The sequence below is a fragment of the Harpia harpyja genome, chromosome 5 (genome assembly GCF_026419915.1).
Source record: "Harpia harpyja isolate bHarHar1 chromosome 5, bHarHar1 primary haplotype, whole genome shotgun sequence".
NCBI lineage: Eukaryota > Metazoa > Chordata > Aves > Accipitriformes > Accipitridae > Harpia > Harpia harpyja.
Window position 1 is genome coordinate 20,379,434 of NC_068944.1, and position 22,424 is coordinate 20,401,857.

At 46.5% G+C, this 22,424-nt stretch overlaps 2 protein-coding genes across 4 annotated transcripts in view; one reads left to right on the forward strand and one right to left on the reverse strand.

Moving 5' to 3' along the window:
- The window catches only part of RAB31 (RAB31, member RAS oncogene family), a 72,258-nt gene extending 50,600 nt beyond the window's left edge, over positions 1-21,658 (reverse strand). The window contains exon 1 of one of the 2 annotated variants that reach the window (XM_052787816.1): positions 21,324-21,658. In XM_052787816.1, coding sequence (XP_052643776.1) covers positions 21,324-21,362 — 39 coding nt within the window. In that variant the 5' untranslated portion in view covers positions 21,363-21,658. The remainder of the gene's footprint in view (positions 1-21,323) is intronic. The other variant, XM_052787815.1, reaches the window with a different exon arrangement.
- Positions 21,659-21,924: 266 nt separating this feature from the next.
- Positions 21,925-22,424, forward strand: part of PPP4R1 (protein phosphatase 4 regulatory subunit 1) — an 84,024-nt gene continuing 83,524 nt past the window's right edge. For both annotated transcript variants that reach the window (XM_052787801.1, XM_052787804.1), the window contains exon 1: positions 21,925-22,045. The gene's annotated coding sequence lies outside the window, so the exon portion shown is untranslated. The remainder of the gene's footprint in view (positions 22,046-22,424) is intronic.

The window sequence follows — 22,424 nt, forward strand, 5'->3', positions numbered from 1 at the left end:
AGATCCCAGCACAAACACACGGATCTCGATGCAACTGTGTTTTGAGGGGCAGGATTATTCTGCAGTGTCTCACTTCTTCAGTAGGAACCACCGCAGTTCTTTTGGTCATCTGTCCATGTGTGAACCTTACGAGAACACCCCTGTCTGCATTCCTGTTTGTTGCATGCCTTTCTTTAAACTCATAATATGTGGTAATATCAGTATATTTTAAGTCAGTCAGTATATTACTCCCATAAAGTTAGGATAGTCTGTGTCAATCCTCCCACAGTAAAACAACCTACACATCATTTCTAATTGCTAGTGTAATTTCAGGCCAATGCTGGTGTTGTAAAGCACAAATTAACTACAGAATAAGGCTTTTTCCTCTGGTGTGCATTAGAATTAGATTAAGTCTAATTCCCTCTACACGTAGGAAGCGCTATGCTTGTTCTCAGAGACATTTTTCTACCCCCAACCAGGTCAGTCCTGTTATATTAGAATACAATCCTTCCTCCTACTGCTGAAAGGACCGCATTTGGCACAGAAATTCTTGGCCCTATCGTTCGCAGCTCACTAGCTGTTAAATGAAAAACAATAATTACTTGATTTTACCTTGTAACAGCATTATGGGGATTTAAATCAGTGATAGTTCTAAAGTGTTCAGACAGTAGAGTGACAAAGAACCATTTAAGTGTCTTAAGAGATAGTCAAGTGCTGAGTTAGTTTGGTATTTATATGCATCTTCAATACCATCTGTATATTTCTAATCACCATTTTAAAACCGAAAAATATCTGCTGGCCAGGGCTTAATGCTAACTGGCCTCTTGTGGTGGGTTGACCCTGGCTGGAGGCCAAGTGCCCACCAAAGCCGCTCTATCACTCCCCTCCTCAGCTAGGCAGGGGAGAGAAAATATAACAAAAGGCTCATGGGTTGAGATAAGGACAGGGGGAGATCATTCAGCAATTACTGTCATGGGCAAAACAGACTCAGCTTGGGGAAAATTAATTTAATTTATTGCCAATCAAATCAGAGTAAGGTAATGAGAAATAAACTCAAATCTCAAAACACCTTCCCCCTACCTCTCCCTCCTCCCCAGGCTTAGCTTTACTCCTGATTTTTTCCACCTCCTCGCCTCTCAGCACCGCAGGGTGATGGGGAACGGGGGTTAGGGTCAGTTCATCACATTTTGTCTCTGCCACTTCATCCTCTTCAGGGGCAGGACTCATCACACTCTTCCCCTGCTCCAGCGTGGGGTCCCTCCCACGGGAGACAGTCCTCCATGAACTTCTCCAATGTGAGTCCTTCCCACAGGCTACAGTTCTTCACAAACTGCTCCAGTGTGGGTCCCTTCCATGGGCTGCAGTCCTTCAGGCACAGACTGCTCCAGCATGAATCCCCCAAGGGGTCACAAGTCCTGCCAGAAAACCTGCTCCAACATGGGCTCCTCTCTCCATAGGGCCACAGGTCCTGCCAGGAGCTTGCTCCAGCACAGGCTTCCCACAGGGTCACAGCCTCCTTCAGGCATCCACCTGCTCCAGCATGGGGTCCTCCATGGGCTGCAGGTGGATATCTGCTCCACTGTGGACCTCCATAGGCCGCAGGGGGACAGCCTGCCTCACCATGGTCTTCCCCATGGGCTGCAGGGGAATCTCTGCTCCGGCGCCTGGAGCACCTCCTCCCCTCCTTCTTCACTGACCTTGGTGTCTGCAGGGTTGTTTCTCTTACATATTCTCATTCCTCTCTCTGGCTGCAGTTGCTGTTGTGCCGTTTTCTTTTTTCCCTTCTTAAATCTGTTATCCCAGAGGTGCTACCACCGTCAGCGATGGGCTTGGCCTTGGCCAGCGGCAGGTCCATCTTGGAGCTGGCTGGCACTGGCTCTGTCGGACATGGGGGAAGCTTCTAGCAGCTTCTCACAGAAGCCACCGCTGTAGCCCCCCACTACCAAAACCTTGCCATGCAAACCCAATACACCTCTGAATGTATGACTTATCATCTGATCCCTTCTCTCAATTTGTTTTCCTTTAGTCCACATTGGTTAGCAAAACACGTACAGTGACTGCCCATCTGCTTCGCCTCCGAGCTGGATGCATCTGCAGCCCTGTCCACCCCTCCTGTTCCGAACCAGCCACTAAAGCCAAACGCTTGCTGCCAGGCTTTGGCTCCCTTACGAGTGTGATTATTCAGCATGTGGTTTCCTTTCACACACATCCTGCACACATCCTCCTGTGGAATTAAACTCAGGCATGCATAGCTGCTCTGATATCTGCCATACTTGGAGCCAAGGAATGCAGTCCTACTTGTCCTGCCATTTTTATAGGCTTCTTTGGAGTTAATAAGTTTCTCTGTATTCACTGTCACAGGTCCATTGCTCTCCACCAGATCCCAGCCCAGTATCTTTTAGAGACAAACGCCCAAGTTTCAAATACACTTTCTTGAATATTTTGCTGCATCCTTTCCTCTCTTACAGACAAAAAAAGAATATTTCCAGCCCTCCCCCACCCCTGGACTGCAATATTAGTTATCAACTCTCAAGCTATTTACTTTTTTCAGACATACGGCCAGAGACCCCCAAACAACACCATGGCCTCACCAAACTATAAAGTACAAAAGCAAGCGTAGATGGCCAAAAGCACTTTATCATCCTATCAAAGCAATGTGCAAAATGAGAGAGACTGAAGAGCAGCTAATATCTGTATAGTAACTAATGTTAGCAATAAATTCACTTTCCTAGAGACAGTCATATATTTCTATATGTAATACTATATGAAACCAAAGTCTCTCCGAGAGTCTTTCCAAGATATTTGGCATTATCCTGCTATCATAACTAGGGCTCCAATCGCAAGCTCTTCATGCCGAGTTGAAGACATGCAGAATCGCAACTACAGACTGAAGAACTTCAAGATGAGTGGACCAGCCCTATCTTCCCTCCTCTTTCTTCCCCAAACACTTGGTTTTCAAAAGGATTTGCCCAAAGTACTCTCCCTCATTTGGCAGCTAGTAGGCATTTCACTAACTTCAGCTGAAGATTTGACTCCAAGTGTGGAAAGGTTTCTCCAAATGTGTGGACTCCAGAGAAGGAACATTATTACCTTGAAAGAAGGCACGAGATGGTGCTGGAAAGATGACCTAATCGGAAAGGGAGCTATCTTTCCTTTGTATGTAGTCCAGTGACTGACATGGCATTAAATCAGCAGTAAGGAACAAATCCTTGTTCTAGACCACACTAGCAGTGGGTGGCAGGATTAGCGGTCACTTAAACTATCTACTACCCAAGAAATCACAAAGTGGCCCACGCGGCTGCTGTATGTTTACTCACCCAGTGCTTACAAACCATGTCGCTCCTCAGCAACCTGCCAACTCTTTTGTGTGTGAAGTTGGCATGGGAATATAAAGAGATCTTTGTTTATGAGACAGGGGGCTGCAGAGGGAAAGGGAGAACAAAGAAGCTTCCTTCAAAGCTATTCTTTAAAGTAACTCCAATAGAATAAAAATAAATAAATAAAACAAGGCAAAACAGAAATGCAATTGATGAAGAAAACATAGCCTGTGGGTCAGTACTCCAGCTACCTGCAACATGACTCGAGAACAGCAACACTGTCAAATATATTAAAAAATGGTAACAACAAATTAACACTGCAGCCAACCTAGCTCTGGAATGTCCAACTTAGCAATTTTTAAAGCTCATCTATTTCAGTAAAAAACCCACCCAAACCCATACTCTAATTCAAATATATATGCTTAATCACTGCATCTTATCGTACAAAGCGCAAGCTAACCACACCGCCATGCTAGCATGGGTGTGGACAGCAAAGATAACAGCCTTCAATCATTATTATTTAGAAACTGCTTCCCCACATCAAATTTCCAGCTAATTCTCTGTGTCTTTTCTTACACATTTCCTTCCCCTCTCCAGACAAGTTATCAAATTTAGAACAGTAGCTGAACCACCGAGAGAAATGGAGGATTTTAAATTGAAATCAAAGAGCAAAATCTCAATCAATCAATTTCTTATGCCCTTGACAGCATGTGGTATGGACGGCTGTGGAGGAAGAACTGCTTAGCCTGGTGAAAAGGAAGACGGGAACTTGGAGTTTATTTGCATTCCTTCATCTCAAGTTGTGGCTTTTGGGGGCACTGGCTATTCACTTAAGACGCTGAACTCCTTGTTTTGAACTGCCTCTACAGTTTCAGGAAAGAGCATGATATAAAAAGCAGCTGCAAATAAGGTGGTATCAATCTAGCTGACTTAATAAGATGAGAGGATGAAAGGAGGAACAAGAGGAGCACTTTTCAAGGGAGTAATCACACACACACAGACACAGAGATCTCCTTTGGATCACAGCACATGCCAATGAATGAGCACAAACCCCTCCCACTGGATGGGGGAACCCAACAGTGCAAAGCCTGAGGCCATCCTTAGTGAGACTTGCTCGTGCTTTACACTACAGTAAAGCAGCTTTTGAGTACAACAGTGTGGTCACAAGCTGTGTAGAAGCAGTCCGTCCTTTTGGGGACCTCAACATCAAACAAGGCACTGGCTGATTTAAGTCACAGAGAACAACTTTGCTTCAAAAAAACTGACCCAAGACTGAACACGTGGTGGGAAGCAAGACCCCTCACTACCTGACACAGCTGCCCACCAAAGAAGGCTCCATCACAAAACCAAACACCATCACACCCTTCTACAAGGGCTGGACTGTGCTGCAATGCAAGGGAGGGCATTTATTTGGGAAATAGCACCACCTGGTGACTCCTGGTACTAAAGGAGAAGGAGACAACCTGGCCGTACTGAGACAGGAGGAAAGGAGGAAGGAGCACTGGCTAAATTGCTCAAGTGCGTTGGGAACCAAGACCCTGGGTAAGGAGAGAAAGAGGACTGCATGATGGAGTTACAAGAACTAGATGGTGGGACAGAGAGAGATGGAAAGAAGAGTGCCTGAGCACCTTCCCTTGGAAGCACGGGCACCTCCTACTGCCGCTACCACCTTGGGAGCCCTGTGTGACAACGAGTGGTATGAACATAGCAAAGGCAGCTGCAAAGGGATGCCCATATCCCACACATAAACCACTGTATTAATGAGCCAAGAAAGGAAAAAGAAAAAACCCGCCCAAACCTACACAGCATCAACAACGTTGTATACCACAGAGGGATTTCTTTTTGGTTCATTTTTAGAACACCTATAGCTGCGGGACTTAGAGTCACTACCGTCCAAACAAGAATCATACCTCTAATTGCCTTCTACTGATCACTGAATCATAGGATCCTCCTGACCAAGGCATAACACAGACCAGCAGGTAAACCTACCCTGCTAGATGCCCTGTAAGTGATAAGAAAGCGTATTATTTCACACTCCATGGTATACTCTCCCACCTCTTCAGTCCCAGCACCCCAGTTCACCTTAATGACCTCTCCCCATTACTGGCTTGCTGATTTCCCACCTAAGCACCACCACAGACACTTAAGTATGATCACTCCCATGTTTACCACTTCATTTTTCAGGTGAGAAGGAGAAATGAGAGCCTTGGTTTACCATGGGAAAATTCCTACTGTGGTGCCACAGGTGGGTGGTGGTCACCACTCATCATCCCCCCTGCCAACGAAGCAGGAACCAAGAGCAAACGTAACAGATCTCTCCAGCATATGAAACCTCAACAGTGAGGAGCTAAATAAAGCCCAAGTAAAACAAAGAAAAATTGCAAGTCCTGCTTTAACACCTGTGCAATTTTACTGACAGCAATACCTGATTTTGGCAACTCAAATGGTCAGAATTTATTTTCTGGACAAACTTGGAAGATTTTTTAACATCTGCATGCTGCCATCCTTTTCCTACCCACTCTATCTCAAAATATACATGCAGTTACAAAAGCCACTTGATGTACCACTCTTCCCACAGATAAATTGCTATTAAAAATACAGTAAAAATCTGCGTGAAGAATATCTGCTTAGGAATCCTGATAATTGGCCCTGAACTTGAAAAATTAAGGTGTAAGTGTAAGGAAGTAACTTACAAGTCACTGTACATCACATTGTCAATGATAATGAGTATTGATTGCAGTGGCTGTTATCTCTATGGGCCACATGCACACACACCAGCATAACAATCTGGCTAAATATCATTCATCATCATTGTGCAATGCAGTGATCAGAGAAACTAAATTCAACTTTCAGACTAAATACATAAATAACCTGAGGCTTTCATAGTTCAGTAAACATGTTAGGCAACAGCATCCTGACAAATGTTATTTTTGAGTACAGTTTGGCAGCAAAAAATGGGATAAACAATTCTGTGTTATTCTTTCCAAACCAAATTCTTTTTCCAAGTGAACCTTCCCCACATATATTTGTAGCAGCTGAAACTTTCAAAATAATGCTATGACGAGGAGATAATCTTTGACCTGAATTGCTGTTTGACACAAGTTTCTGTTCGTACTCCAACACCCTGTCTCTTCCCTTGTCAAATCCTATCATTACTGGCCATAACTTCAAAATACAGGCCTGTTAGTGTCACTTACTAAATGGGGAGGGGGGGAAGGATTTGATATACCTGTCCTCACATAGAAGATATTCAAAATCTTCCAGCCAGTCTGGAATTGATAATCCAATCCAATCCAAACATTATAGTTTCATATTACAGATTGCCTACGAATCCCAACAAAGTCATTTTCTTTTATTAAATGAAGGCAGTGGCTCTTATGCAATCAACTATATGCACATCAACTAGGTACAGCATTTGAGGAAATGGCTCTTGGTGTTCAGTTTACTATTTCAGTAATATAAAAGTTGTCCAGCAGTTGCCTGAAAAATTCATGAAAGGGCTGAATTACCTTCAAATTTGCCCATCCAAGCTCAGTAAGCAACTCAATTCAATGTTCAGACATTCCACTCCCAATTTGTAACTACCCCACCTGCAACTTATTATTGCATTTCAAACCAAAGAGGAAGGAAAAAAGCCACATAAATTATGAGTGCCAACTGAAACACCAGTTGAAAACTTCAGTCCTGGAGAAAAGAAAGCCTGATCCCTTCTCTCTTGCAGCAACAGGCGACAGAGAGGAAGAAGGCAGAGTTTCAGGGGGCAGCTATATAAAGACATTTCCCTTGACAAATGGGAACAAGCCTCATGGCCCTGGATCTTTGCTCCAAATTAGCAGAGCCCTAGTACAGGGTATGTCACCTAACAACAACCAGAGGCAAACAACTCTTCCTTGCCTCTCCACTGGCCAAAGGCGGCCAGACACCAGCAACTTGAGCAGTTCAGGAAACGCCACGTGGGTGGGACAAGGGCTAAGGATTTAGTCCATGGTTTTATTGCCAAAAGCTCTGCCTCTGCTTATCAGTTCCTCTTAGCTGACACAACAACCTGTAAAATCAGCAGTCTCCAAAGACCACCAAAGGTCTGAAGTAGTCTCCTTTATCAGCAGCCTAAAGGTTGGCAAGCTGCTAAAGGCACCTTCTTTATGCGGGCTGCCCTTACAATTTGCCAGCCCACCCACAGCCTTTGGAAACCTGCCTTCATTAGCCTTCCAGACACATTAACACATGCACCTTCCCCCCCGGGCATCACGGGAAGGGGGTGAGTTGAGATTTACTGGAATTTGCCATTATTTGTTATCTACAGTTAAATGTAGATAACACATAGATAATGTCCATCTACATGGACATTAAATAGCATCAAGGAGTGGTCTAAAATCCTTGAAACTGGGGGCTTTCATTTCCTGAATTGACATGCAGGACTGGGAATGGACAATCAGAGGTTTGCATAAACCTAAATCTGTGTTAGAAAATTTTTAACCAAAGGATCACATTTAATTAGCTTAGATTAATAGTGATTTCATGTTCATTTCACCTATTGCCTGAATCTGAAATTCTCCCTAATACAGTAAATATCACCACTTATTTTAAACAGCATCATAGCTAGCTGATGCTTTCCGCTCTGTCACCCATGCAAGTAAGCAGAAGCAATAACAAGCAGCACAGTATAATAAAACCCAGGGCTGAGTTTTTTTATCTGTGGATTTACTATGTGCTGCTGTGAACTTACTGAGAGCAAAGCTATCTGCACCAAACAGGCTCATAAATGGAAGAAATTATCACTGCAAGGTCGTATCCCTTAAGCAGTTGACTTCTTGAATGTTTTCACCTCCTGTTATTTCAGCAGGAATGAAACTCAGCAGCTCCTAAAGCTGGTACCACTAGCGTCAGGGAATTCAACTATTTAGGGAAAAGCCTTTTAAATGAGCAGAACAGGTTTTGTTGCTGTTACTGTTAAGGCACCTTCCTCTCTCCGCCACAAAAATAACTAGGAAATAAGTATCTAACTTAAAACTGACTCACAGAAGAAACTTTTGATTCACCTGGCCAATTTTTCTCATCTTCACTTAGAAATCGGAAACCAGAAATGGTCAAAAGCATACGGACTTTGCAAATCTTCAACTGAAACACGCTGGGAGCATTTCAAATGGCAACGTTAAACCATGAAGTTTAGAACATTTAAGGACATCTCCTCAAGGGACAAGAATAGCAGCCTATTGGAAGAGCCGATTTGGTCTTTCCCTCCAAAGCAGGAAGAGGCTGAGCCACACAGAGGGTGCTGAGGAGTCCCTCTCAGGACAGGCTGTTTGGGTGCTAAACACGCTTTCTGTGTTGCAGCCTGAGCGCTTGGGACTGAGTCCAAAGCTCCTGCAGACCCTGGACATGGCAGAACAACAGGCACAGGGATTTTGGATGACATCTCCAGTGGCCCATGAGATCCTACCAGATCTTTCAGTTACCAGATCTGCAACAGAGTGTTCTTGACTGGTCAAAAGCGGTCCAGCTTAATTTAATGCAATATAAACAACAATTCTGCAAGCTCACCTGGACAAAAGTGTTTTGAAACATAGATGAAACAATACTAAGACTAAGTTACAGCTTTAAAAGAAAAAAAAAAAAAAAGAAAACTGAAGGCTAAAACCAAGGGAGAGGTGGCAGGATTTTTTCACCCTACCTTATTATTTTGTATGTATTACTCCCTTCGCTGTTTTGCTCTGTGTGGTTTTCTGTTTCCTTATTTACGGCTTCTCTTTCCCTCACTCCTTCTCTGACTTTAACCCCCCTGCCGTGTTCCTCATTCCCTCCCACCAGTCCCCCACAATGCTCCTCTAGTGCTTTCCACTGTTCTCTCAGTTTCAGTCCTCCACTTCCTCCTCCGTTAGTCTCTTTCTTTATCACTTTGTTCCTCCAAATCTCCTCTACACCGACTTTTACACCCTTTTTTCTACTGGTCATCACTTAAACTATTCCTGAAAAACTTTATAGGCTGTAGGGCTACCACCACTCTCCTTCAGACAAACTTTTTAAATTTGGACTTATTCTATAACTGCCAAAAGTTCGTTCTCTTTCTTTCGCCACACCAGCCTAAAGGAGAAGGCAAAGCTGGATATGAAATTCTGGATCAATTTAGTTACCTGGTCAAATAAAGCACCATCTCCAAAGAGCCTACCAGATCCTGAAAACCAAGCAGAGGTAAAACTGAGCTACTTTATCTGCTTTTAATGTTAAACAACAGGAATCACTCAAGAGCTGTGTTATCTCAAATACTTAATTACATAAACTTTTTATCTTTGTCCTCCACATAGGACTGCATTCAGCTCTGTATTAAGTATACACTGAGCTTTAAGCTTGGGATTCAATTTAGCCTGTACCCTGATACGCTGCTGAAGAGGGATTACCCCAATGCTTAGAATTAAATATGTACTTAAAGGGGTTTCAGTAACATAATCGTGAATCAGCATTTATGTTACCTGGTTTTATACAACTGCCATTTTTGTCACATAAATTGTGCTCCGACTGTCTGTCTAATGCCTAGGCATGCATTTATTCTTTTCAAGCGCACCCCACAGGAAAAAAAATAAAGAAAAATATTCAAGGCAGGGTGGGGAGGTGGGAAATATCAAAGAACAGAACAATTGACTCTGAAGACTATTCACACAAACTACACTCTGCTGCTGGAGTCATAACAGTTGAAGACATTAAATGTGGGGGACAATGTTTAATTCCTTCGCTGACATTCAAGCAAACTAAGACAAAAACAAAGTCCAACTTTCCTTGAATTTTCCACAAGAGCGATATCATCCAAAAAAAGAAAAATGCTGACTTAAGGGATAACATAAGAAAAAACCTTGTTTGTAGCACACTCAAGAACTGAATATCCTAAAAGTAAGACTGTCTGCATAGTATTGCAAAGGTTGAAGTCAGCATGGATTATGCACCATGAAGGACTTCTGGCCTAAATGTGGTTGAAAGCTTCCTGTTCATGTCACCTTTAACAAGATATATCGTCAAGTGTTCATTTTATGACTCTTAAAATAGACCCACTTACTTTTAGTATGCTATAGGGGAAAAAAAAAAAAAAAAAAAAAAAAGAGAGAAGAAAAAGAGATAACAGACTTCCTATCCAGTAAAGGGAATCTGTTCTTTCTCATTGCCCAAATCCCTCCAGGAATTAACCAACCGCCAGATTTACCCAGCCACAAAGTGGAAGTGTGCCTTTACAGACTGGTAGTGGTGTGTGTCAGTCAGTGAGAGGCTTTTTTTTATATTAACAAAGACTGTCTTAAGCAAATGTAGTATTTGCTTCCACAGATGGCAGAAGCTGCTTGAGATTAAAACTGTGACTGTGCATGGACAAACACCTCAAATTTTTCAGTTCCAATATGCTTCTAGCTCCTAAACTACTAACCATAGCAATGATGTGCTTTCTCTCCCTTAAATCAAGTAGTTAAAAATGAATTAAAGACCTCAGAGCCAAGCTGAGCCTTGGTGTGACTCCACACCGCATTCAAGGGAGTCCTCTCAGGGATGCTTTTCACATCACTCTTTGGGAAGCCTGGTGATCCCTACTACAGCTTCTCTGCATTGGCACCCACTAGACGTTGACCAAATACCTAAGGATTCCTCTTCTGCCACTGAATCCCCAGCATCAGCGTCACAAGCGAGAAATGGGTACATCTGGAGAATACATGCAACAGCAATCCTGGAGACAAGGTACCAGCTAGTGATTACAAGCATAAGATAAAGTTAAAGCTACTCCAATGCCCGCTGTATCTCACAGGTCACCAGCAAGCATGGGAGGACATGTAAATGACTTGAGGTATGTCCCACCAGTCTGGAGCACAGCTTTGCTAATGAACCATTAGATCCTGTCAACACCTATTAACCTTTGTTTGCTGCAGAATTAAATGGGCAAAAAATATGTTATTTTTTCAAAATTATACCCATTTTAGGAACCTCTTTAACTCACTTTGACTCTGTAAACAGGCTTTAAAGTAGAGGAAAATCTGCACCAGAGAGTCCCTAGCTGTAGGTGAATTCCTGCAAGAGGCTGATACTTAACATTTTGTAAGATTGCTCTTACAGTTTTTTTATAGTCCCCTGCAGTTGTGCACAGCAGAGGCTGACCCGTCCAACCGGGACACCCGATGACGCCTGCAGCATCCTGTCGCTCTGCTGACAAAGGAGGAAACAATAACTCGGGAACACAAAGTATTTAGTAGCTGGATTTATTGCACATGTACTTCCACATGTTGCCCAAATAAGAACTTGCTGTGTCCAAAACAAAAAGTGCAAAACCGTAACTGCTCTACCCTCTCCTCCAAGAAATATAAAAACCACACACTAACTAGCATTTATGTTTAAAAATAGCCAGGCAAAAATAAAAAGCGTTTGTTCCACTGCCTGTTGTTCAGCTTTCACGAGCAGCCCTGCGAGGCTGGAGACTAAATCAGACCACTGGCATTTGCTTACACAAGGCTGTGCTCCAAGTTGGCCTCCCATCCACCTCTGCTGGTAACTTTCTAAAGCTTGGATTTGTCTTCTTACAGTGGTGTTCAAAACTGTGAGCGTTCACGGGAAGGGTGTATGAGATGTTTCAGAAGAAAACTGAAACATGTCGCTTCCCTGGTGTATTACAAGTTGAGATGGAATTTTAAAAATTTCCATTCACCTTGACCCATACACCATTGCCCAGTCTCTATGAGGTAGGTAGAGAGAAGAAAAACATCTCCATGAGAATAAAACCATCTTTTATTCTCATTTACTTCAGGAGTCCGTGCCCCATGCCAGTTCTCACACACCTTCTGGCGAGGGGCTGCAGAGTTCTATTTACACGAGCTGCCCGTAGGCTGCGAATGCGAGTTAGTGGGGGGCATGACAAGCCCCAACAAGGAGCAGAGCAATGCAGGCTTGCTCTGCCCTGTCCAAAAAGCGTGGCATGATCTAACCCATCGGTGTGATTAGCACTGGATGGAGGTAGGATTTTTTTTTTTTTTTATATTTTATAATGCAGCCAACTATCCGAAGGAAGTGGAGGGGAAAAAATAAACCAGCTTAAATCTGCTGGAAAGGTTAGTAGGCTAAGCATTTAGAAATACCAGGCCATGTAAACTAGAAGGAAAAGACCAGGCTGCATACTAGCTCGTAGTGGCTTTCAAATGGAAAGCCCATCAGAGCAAGAAACTCCAGGAGAGATCAGAAGTGGCAAGCACTCCTTTTTCTCATCCCCCAGCAGGCAGGGCCACTGCCCAAGGACGAGCTGTTCCCACCTGCGTCCTTGCGTCACCCCTGCAGAAAGCTCCAGGGATGCCAGAGCAACCCACGACCAAGAGCTTCAGCCATGCCCGGGGTAGGCTGCACACTACAGCCCCCCGTGTCAGCTGCCATGGGTCTGGCTCACCCACAGGGCTGCAGAGTTGGTGGGGAGCAGCTGGAGCCACAACCCAGAGTAGGAAGCACTCAGTATCCACGGCATGGGCAAAGAAACCGAGGAGCAGAAGACGGAACAGATACTTCTTGAACTGACACGCGCTGCCAGCTCTGGAGACAGCAAATGGTCATCGCCCTGAAAACAAGATCTCTGGTGCTCCCAGCTTTACAGATGAGCTCTGTAAAAGAACGAGATCAACCCAGAGAAAGACTGAAATGCCTGATGGGCACGCTACCTAATTTAGCCAGGGCAAATGCATTTATTCCCTTAGATGGCAGGATCCAGTAGACCAGACCAGATGAACCCACCCAGCTTCCCACCACCTTTCCCGACCCTTTTGGGGGGTACCTCTGGGTATCCATCCATCCATGTGTTGGGCATTCAGCTGGTCCAGAAGTGGCTTGAGGAAAACATGGGCAGAGGAAGCCCCAAACCTCCAGATGGAGTTAGAGATGATGGCAAGGCAGTCAAACTACAGCCCCCCATCAACAAAGGTTGATGAGCCAATGAAGCTGAGGAGAAACAAGTTGCCCTGCTCTCAACAGCTTCTTTTCTGCAGCAGCACCTGAACCCTGGAGAAGGTGGGGTCAACACTGCAAACCTGCTAAAGCCAGCTGTGTTCCATTTCAACACACTCCTCTGTCTTCCCCCTCAAAACCAAGGTGTAGGAAACAAAGAAAACGGTGCCTGCCCTAATCTCATCTGGACAGGGACACAGCCAGGAGATACATGATCAACAACAGTCCCTGGAGGGTCTGACAGCCCTGGAGACTGGGCAAATGGCATTTGGAAGAAGGAGCCTAAGTGAGGCAAAAGAAAAGGTGGGTGTTTGAGAGCAATCACAGCAGAGCTGTGGCTCCAGCCTCCCTCTAAATGCTTCTCTCAACAAAGAGTTAGCTTGAGAAATTTTAGAAAGAATATGTCTATCTGGCCTGTACACTTGCAGTCTGCAGCACCCACACACCCAGCTCAGGCACAACCCAACACTAGCAAAATTTACCAGCACTGTAATTTATAAACACTACCATATGCAAAAGCCCTGCAGGTTCAGAAGCCTTTGCTCATGACCAGCTCAGCTAATGCCTATTTTGCCACTTCCTCTAACTGCAACACACCCTATCAATAAGGCAAATTACCACCTTAAAAACCAGTCATACCATCAACCAGAGTCTCAGCAAACATACTTTAAATGTAAATTTAAAAATGGCCTTTTAACATGGCTTGACTTACGCCAATTAAAAGGAATTGCCTGATGAGAATGAGAGGGTTTTTCTTTTCCCCCACACATTTCTTGCATGCAGAGTTTCTGGTTGCTTCACATAGTCTGCCTCAGCACTACTTCACTGAGTAGGGCTAAAACTGCATTCATCCAAGTTAAAAAAAAAAAAAAAAAAGTCTATTACCAATTCAACATCCTTATTTTAGTAGAAAGAACGAATTTACTTTTTTCTCAGAATTACTGTAAAACAAGAAGTTTCACAATTTTTCAGCCAATACTAAGAAATCAAAAAGAGGGACTGAAGCAAGGGGCGGGGGAAACATAAAAAAAACCCAATTGGTAATACTATAAACAAAAGAGATAAATACAATTTGAGAGACAGTAAAACTACAGCCTGCATATGATTTCTGGGTGATAGCCATAGCATGGTCTCATTCAACAAGCAAGTTATAAGCAGTGGCTGGTTATCAGCAGATCGGAGCCAATCACATGCAGCAACAGGCACCAACCACTGGGTATTCTTTTGCTGTCCAGTTGATTAGTAGTAACAAACTTCCCCTTCAGAGGCTTTGCAGCTACTGAAAGTAAAACCTGCTTCGAGTCCTGCCTTCTGCTGCTTCAGAAATCCAGTTTGGTTGTGCTGCTGGAAATGAAAGTAGAATGTGGCCTCCACACTCATCTTCTCCTAGCAGGATGTTCCAGTCATAACCCAGTCTGCTCACTTTTCTAAGCAATCCCACCCAAAACTTTTGGAAGATATGAGTAAATAAAAAAATTTTTGTAGATACATCAGGAAAGCAGTAAGGGCAAGGTCAATATGAAATCCTGAACTCTGTTAAATTCTGATAAATTGTTTATCTACATGTATTTTATAAATTAATAGGAAAAGGTTAGTTTAGGCTTCTGAACACACTTGTTTATTGATACAAGAGAAAAGGCATTTCTCACTTTGTATGTAACTGGATTTTTATGCAATTTTTTGCAAAAAACCATGAAATCGCCTGTCCCAGTCTCCTTCAGTAGACTGTTCTTTTGAATGGCAAAGCAGGGCAATGGAGTATGGAAGTGCTACGTGCACACATTAAGTGCAAACTTCAGAGTTTCACCAAGGAAGAATACCAAAAAACCCCTTTCCCAAGGAAATGAGGCATATGTAGTCACGCCAACTGTGTGTCTGGCTGTCTGCCTTTCAGTTCCCTGTGGACTTAAAGTCATTGTCCAGTTTTACATGTGATTTGATGTTTCACTACAATGCAAAGAGGTAAGTGGCTAGGAGAGACACACAGATGAGGGCTCCTTTGAATGAAAGACTGCAATGATGAACGCTTCACACCAGTGACTCCACAAGACATACAGCCATGCAAAGTCATGACACAAAAACTTCTCTCATGATAGCTACTTGTTTACATAATAAAACATGAATGAATAAGTAGATGATGATGAACCATTAACATGGGGAAAAAAAAATCACTTGTCAGTCTCTGTTCTTCTCTCAGATGGATATTTTGTGGACAAAATTTTAGAAGGCATACATTTATTGCATCAGTACAATTTTCTTCTTTTCACGACCACCTTTGCTGGCTGCACTACTTTGGTCCCTCTTGTTCTATTTTAGGTTACAGCACTGCAGCTGTTGATGCATTCACAGCTTCTGCACCTGTGTATCATTACTGTCTTCAGTAGGATGCTCATCTGAACATGTAGACCCCTTTGCACATACCTAGTGAGAAGAAAGGTCCTTAACTGGTACAACCCTTCGAGGGCTGCGTTTTTGTTTTTAACAGCAGTGTTCCTATTTGGGTTGGGACATCCAGGCACTAAGAACATTAATAATGACAAACATTTTAGAGTTAAAAGAGAAATAAAATTGTTGTCTTTCATAAACACCAACACAAACTAAAAGATTCTCAGTCATATGTGTTCAGTATAATAACTACTTAGAGAAGAAGAATGAGTACTTCAGCTTTGCACTGAAAGGTCTGACACATGCATGCATATGCTCTGCTACAGGAATTTGTTCTCCATCCAGCAGAACCCAGAGCTTTACATTACCATGACATGCAGATAAGAAAATCAGAGAGATTTTCCCCTTGAGAAAACTATTATCATACTCCCAATTACTTTGAATATCAAACAATTCTGAGCTCAATTCCACAGCCTGCACATGCAGATGCTGCACACAGAGGTGCATGACATCCAAGGTAATAAACTGTTCTCCATACCTAGCGACTGGGATTCAGTTGTGGAGAAACTCCTGAGGAAACCTCCTTCTCCACAGAGGAAATGTCACTCCTTCTGCCAATGTAGGCTTACCAACTTCAGACAGTATTTTCAGACTACATGCTAGCAGAATGCATGCCAGCAAGTGACTTCTTACAAGCAAGAAAATGGAAACACAAACAGCAGGGTGAAGAAAAGAAGTCTCAGGCAAGGAAGATGTAGGCACTATGTTTGAGAAAAACTTTCTACAGTAAGAGCAGTTAAGCTCTGGGACATTGTGGTGGGTTGACCCTGGCTGGATGCCAGGTGCCACTTCTATCACTCCCCCTCCTCAGCTGGACAGGGGAGAGAAAATATAACAAAGAGCTTGTGGGTCGAGATAAGGACAGGAGAGATCACTCACCAATTACTGTCACAGGCAAAACAGACTCAGCTTGGGGAAAATTAACTCAATTTATTACAAATCAACCAGAGTAGGGCAGTGAGAAATAAAACCAAATCTCAGAACACCTTCCCTCCAGCCCTCCCTTCTTCCCAGGCACAACTTCACTCCCGGATTCTCTACCACCCCCCCCCCAGTGGCACAGGGGGACGGGGAATGGGGTTTACGGTCAGTTCATCACACGTTATTTTCTGCCACTTCATCCTCCTCAGGGGGAGGACTCATCACACTCTTCCCCTGCTCCAGCGTGGGGTCCCTCCCATGAGAGACAGTCCTCCACGAACTTCTCCAGCCTGGGTCCTTCCCAAGGGCTGCAGTTCTTCACGAACTGCTCCAGCATGGGTCCTTTCCACGGCGTGCAGTCCTTCAGGCACAGACTGCTCCAGCGTGAGTCCCCCACGGGGTCACAAGTCCTGCCAGAAAACCTGCTCCAGCATGGGCTCCTCTCTCCACAGATCCGCAGGTCCTGCCAGGAGCCTGCTCCAGCGCGGCGTTCCCACGGGGTCACAGCCTCCTTCGGGAACCCACCTGCTCCAGCGTGGGGTCCTCCACGGGCTGCAGGTGGATATCTGCTCCACTGTGGACCTCCATAGGCCGCAGGGGGACAGCCTGCCTCACCATGGTCTTCCCCATGGGCTGCAGGGGAATCTCTGCTCCGGCGCCTGGAGCACCTCCTCCCCCTCCTTCTTCACCGACCTTGGTGTCTGCAGGGTTGTTTCTCTTACATGTTCTCACTCCTCTCTCCGGCTGCAGTTTTCCCTCTGTCCCAACATTTTTTCCTTCTTAAAAATGTTATCACAGAGGCGTTACCACTGTCGCTGATTGGCTCGGCCTTGGCTGGTGGCAGGTCCATCTTAGAGCCGGCTGGTATGGGCTCTGTCGGACACAGGGGAAGCTTCCAGCAGCTTCTTACAGAAGGCACCCCTGTAACGCCCCCACCCCCGCTACCAAAACCCTGCCACACAAAGCCAATACAGACATAACCCTGGGGAGAACATAAACCTTCATCGTGAGTTTTTTAGGAACAAGCGAGACAAACATATGTCAGGAAAGTTCTAAGAGGAGCTTTAGGGCCAAGGGATGACCTCTGAGCCTCTTTCAATCCTAATTCCTTTGGTCCTGTGATTAACAGTCACAACATAAAAATGTAATAAACAAAAACAAAAGGAAAGGATTAATGGAGGTCACTTTAGATGGTAGTTAGCAAGCCACCCCCCAAAGCCTCTCTGAATGGCTGTCAAAGTTTCCTCAGGAAGTGACAAAGACAAGAAACTTTTGCCTTAGTCCTAAACCTGCCAATCTCTTCTGCGGTTGCCACACACAATTATGTCAGGACTTGGCAGAGAGCTGTAAATCGCTCCTCCAGCCTGCGTAAAGAAAACGTCGGGAGCCAAGGCGCATGGCACTCAGTAGCCACAGCCAGATTAGGAAACCTGGCAGCTGCACGCCTGGCCGCATTTCAGCACTGAAGCATGGCTCAGGAACACAGCAGCCCCCTCCGCCCCTCTCTCCTTCACCCCCTCAAGAGGGTACCCACTCAGGACAGAAACACTGCACAAGTCAAATGGGAGCTACACTTCATTTCACCGCGTAAACTGAGCTGCCGCTAAAACTTGCTCAGCCCCAGAAGCAGGTGGCCTCCAACACAGGGACAACTGCTATGAACAAACAACAGACCAGACCCAGAGACCAGCAAGAGTTTGGGGTGAAAAGACAAGACTCAGCAGATGCTCAAGAGTTTGCACTTACGAAGACCAACACCTTCTCCGTGCAGATACCTCGCTGCCCAGCAGCGATAATTTACTGGGGGAAGTAGTTTAGGAGCAGGCTTGAGGCCACTTGCATGGCAACATACTCAAGAGAGCTATTAAAATTGTACCTCCATAGCTCTTACACCTAAGGCTGTGAGGCACTGAACAATTAGGCAGCCATTCCTGCCAGCCCACCAGCAAGCTGGAATGATCTCTCCTCAAAGAGCACTGCCTTCTCAAACTCATGAATAACAAAGCTCTGCCATCAACAAAGCCTGCCTTCCAACCTGCCTCACACCGAGCCTTGAGCTGCTCCAGATTTCCTCTCTGTTGTTCTCTTGCTGGTGTGTCCTTCAACACCCACAAACCCCACGACCATCCCCTTGTTGTGCACTACTCCAGGCTGCTCCAAATTGCTCCCATCACACCCACAGAGAGTTTTAAGAACACCAATATACTCTGAAGGAGGAGGAAGTGAAAGGCAGATACCCAAATCCCAGTTTTGTTAGATTTATGCTAAAAATTACTGGCCAGCTTCCCTCCTGGCAATGCAGGGTTACATCCAGGAGCGGATAACTGATTCCCCATGTCTCCTGCAATGGCTCCAGGCCAAACACTGGGTCTGGAGTACTACACTAGCTTATAGGGCTGGCAGCATGGAGCACAGCTCTTGTTTCTCTATTCCCCTCCCTCCTCACCCTCCCACCTGGACCCTCTACAGCCAAACAAGGCTTCAGGGCTTGTGGAGAAGCTGGCTTTGCAAACGTTGCGCCAGCTGCAATTTTTCCTCATTGGGGAATTCTGAGCTGGCAGAAACAGCCCAACCCCAGGCCCTTTGCACAGCTGAGGGCCATAGACCATCAGTGATCCTTCTGATTTGGAGGTGCAGCCTAGGGCTTTGTCCAGAAGTGGGACAGGGCGAGGGATACAGGTTTACAAACTGATTTAATCCCTATTTCTAACAAGGATTGGAACTCATCTTGGGACTTGGACACGCCAGACTTGGCTGATTATCAGGGGATCTACTAGATACAATACAGATTAACCTACCAGGTCCAGGACCTACTGAAAAGGCAACTGTCAAGATTCCTTTTGGTAGGTCTGAAAACATATTTTTGAGTTGCCATCTAGCTTTCAAGCAGATCAGAAGATTAATGCCTGCACTTGTTCACCCAGACCATTATGGAGTTTCTCTGTTCTGGAAATCCATCTGAACTTCCCGAGGGGATTCATCATACAAAGGATTCCTCTCTTTTGGGAAAACAGTGTCAACCTGCATGGTAAATGAGGTGTCTATGATCAGAAGTAGACGGTTTTCTAGGATTACACCCTATTAAAACTCAGGAAGGAACATCTCACTAACTACTAAGCAACTAAAACTACACTTACATCTTCCTAAGTGTTCCCACTGCCACCCTATCATTTTAATGAATCTACAGAGTAATTGCATACTTCTAGTAACACAGAGCTGCTTTATAGGTTTCTTTTCCTGTCTTAAAAGAAGTAAACAATTGTCTTGCAAAACCTCCAGTATGTTTTAATGTTACAAAACAGCAATAAATAATGGGCAAGAGGAATGTCATTCCACAAGATGCTTCATCTCTATGAGATTACAGGGCTTTCTGCTGGGGAAGAAAAAAAATAAAGACACATCCACATATTCTACCACAGACTCCTCACGTTTGTATAAACCACATTTATTTTGTCTCTATGCCATTTTAAAAGTTGAAGGCAAGAATTCTAACTGAGAAAGGAGGAACGGTAACTGCCAAATACTTTGGGTTGAACTCTCCAGCGCCCTGGCGCTTACTCCAGGGCAAGGTACCCACTCCTGCTGACCTAAGTGTCAACAAGAATTGGAAAGAACTGGAGCGTCTCTGTTTTTTAAATGTTCAACTCACTTGTACTGCATGAAAGGGAATTCACTCTAGAACGCCTTCATTCGTGCAGCTTTTCTGAATGTTTATGGAGATACGGAGCTAAAAGCAGCCCAAGTCACACCCGGTAATTTGAGATGTTTGATTTTAAAAAAACCCACAAAACAAAAGTCTAAGCAGCGATGCTCTGCTCATCGCTGTGCAGAGAGATGGCTCTGTTCTCCCAGCGGCGTTTCTAACAACTCGGCGAGCGCGTTTCGCTGCGAAGTTCCCTGCGTGCAGGTCAGAGACGGGGGCTGGCCGAGACAAACTGCAAAGCTAAGCACATTGCTACTCCAGATGTGAAACGCACACACGGGCTCGCCCAAAAGCAAAAGGAGAAAAAGCAACGGCAGAAAGGACGTTCCTGTAAGGAGCCGAACAAAAGCAGCTCTGAATGGGCCCAGGCGAGCAGCTAAACAAAGCACCGACACCCCACGTCGGTGACAAGGGACCGAGGCGTCCGGGAGAAGCGGCCGCCCGAAATAACCTCTCGGGGCGGGCTGCGCGCTGCCGCCCTCCTCGGCTTCACCTCCCACCATCGCTGCGGGGGCTCCGAGAAGCCCGACCTGCGGCTGACAGGACCTCACAGCCTGCCGCGGGGATGGCGGGCAGCGCAGCCCTCCCGGACGCCTTTCGGGGCTCCGGCACCGGAGGGAGACCCGCCGCCGGGGAGAGCCGGCTGGCCGGCTCCCGCCCGGGAAGCGCTGGGGGAGGCGACCCCCAAAGAGAGCCCCGAGCCCGCTACGCCCTTCTCACTTTTCAAGAGTTCAGAAACAAGACAAAAGCAAAACCAGAGCCGCCCCCCCCCCCGCCGGCCGGTGCGCGGCTGCCAAGTCTCGGCGTGAAGAGATTCACCGCGGGCGAGCCGCCCCCCCCCCCCCCGCCCGGGACCGGGACACGCGGCGCCCTCCGGGGCGGGGGGGGGGTGCGTGTGTGTGTGTAAGCGTCCCGGTTTTCAGCGAGCACCCCACCTCCCTCACCCCGCAGCTGCGGGGCGGGAAGGAAAGGAGGGAAGCGACCCCCCACACACACCGGTCCCCTCTACTCACTCCAAGCAGACACACTTTCAGCTCGCGTATCGCCATCATCTGCCCGGGGCCCGGCCGCTCCACATCCCCCGGCGCGCCGCCGCCTCCGCCGCTCCGCACTGCCCCGCCGCGGCGCGGCACAGGCCCCGCCGGGGCCGTCCCCCTCCCCTCCCCCGCCTCGGTCACATGCGCGCGGTCCCGGCCCCGCCCCCCGCCCGCCGGCTCCCCGGCGTCGCAGGTCCCGTCTGCGAGAGGCCTGGGGCGGGCGGGGATGGCTTCGCGGCGGGAGGAGCGGCTCCGCTCGGCGCCGCGGCCTGGAGCGGGGCGGGAGCGCGCGAGCACCGGCTGTCGTGAGAACGCTCATGGGCGAAAGCCCGCGCAGCGCGCGCGGGCCCAGGGCGGCTCCGCCCGTGCACCCTCCCTCTGCCTGGTTTCCTTCGCCTGACCCCCCGCGCGCGGGAAATGCTTAGGGAGAGTGACTGCCCTTCTGCCCAATCCGGGCGGCAGAGGCCCGGGGTCGGTGAGAGCGGGCGAGCTCGGGGGAGGGCAGGGCTGCGCCGCGCCCCGCACCTCGGGCAGTTAGGCTGAGCGCTCCGCTGCAGCTGGCGTCAGGAGCGGCCCGCCGAAGGCGGGGCGGGCGGGGGGAGCTCGTAACCGCTCCTCTCTGCCCTCGGCAGCCAAAGTCTGACGGAGAAGAGCCGCACGCTGTAACCCCGGGAAAGCAGGCGAGCGTCCTCTCTCAGGTATTTTACGTCATAGCCCCCGTCCTGCTTACAGTTTTATTTTCATTTTTTTCACTAATTTATGAGGTAGAATTGCTAAAGGGAAGTGAAGAAAATCTTGATTAGTCATTGTGAGGTTACTGCCACGTCATTAGGAGCCTCCTGGCAGTAATCGGTTGCGGCGCTCATTACGTCACTGATGAGTTCCAGATGGGCTCCTACACTCGCACCGATAGGCTGGAAGGAGATGCTTGCACTCCCGAATCCTTGGCCAAGGAGATGCTTGGAGCAGAGCTGTTGTCATCCCCAAGGAGGAAAACACAAAGAAGCATTCCTAGTGGAGTATCACAGCCTGTCAGGAAAGAGAGTAATCAAAAGAGAGAGATCCAAGGAGAGGCTC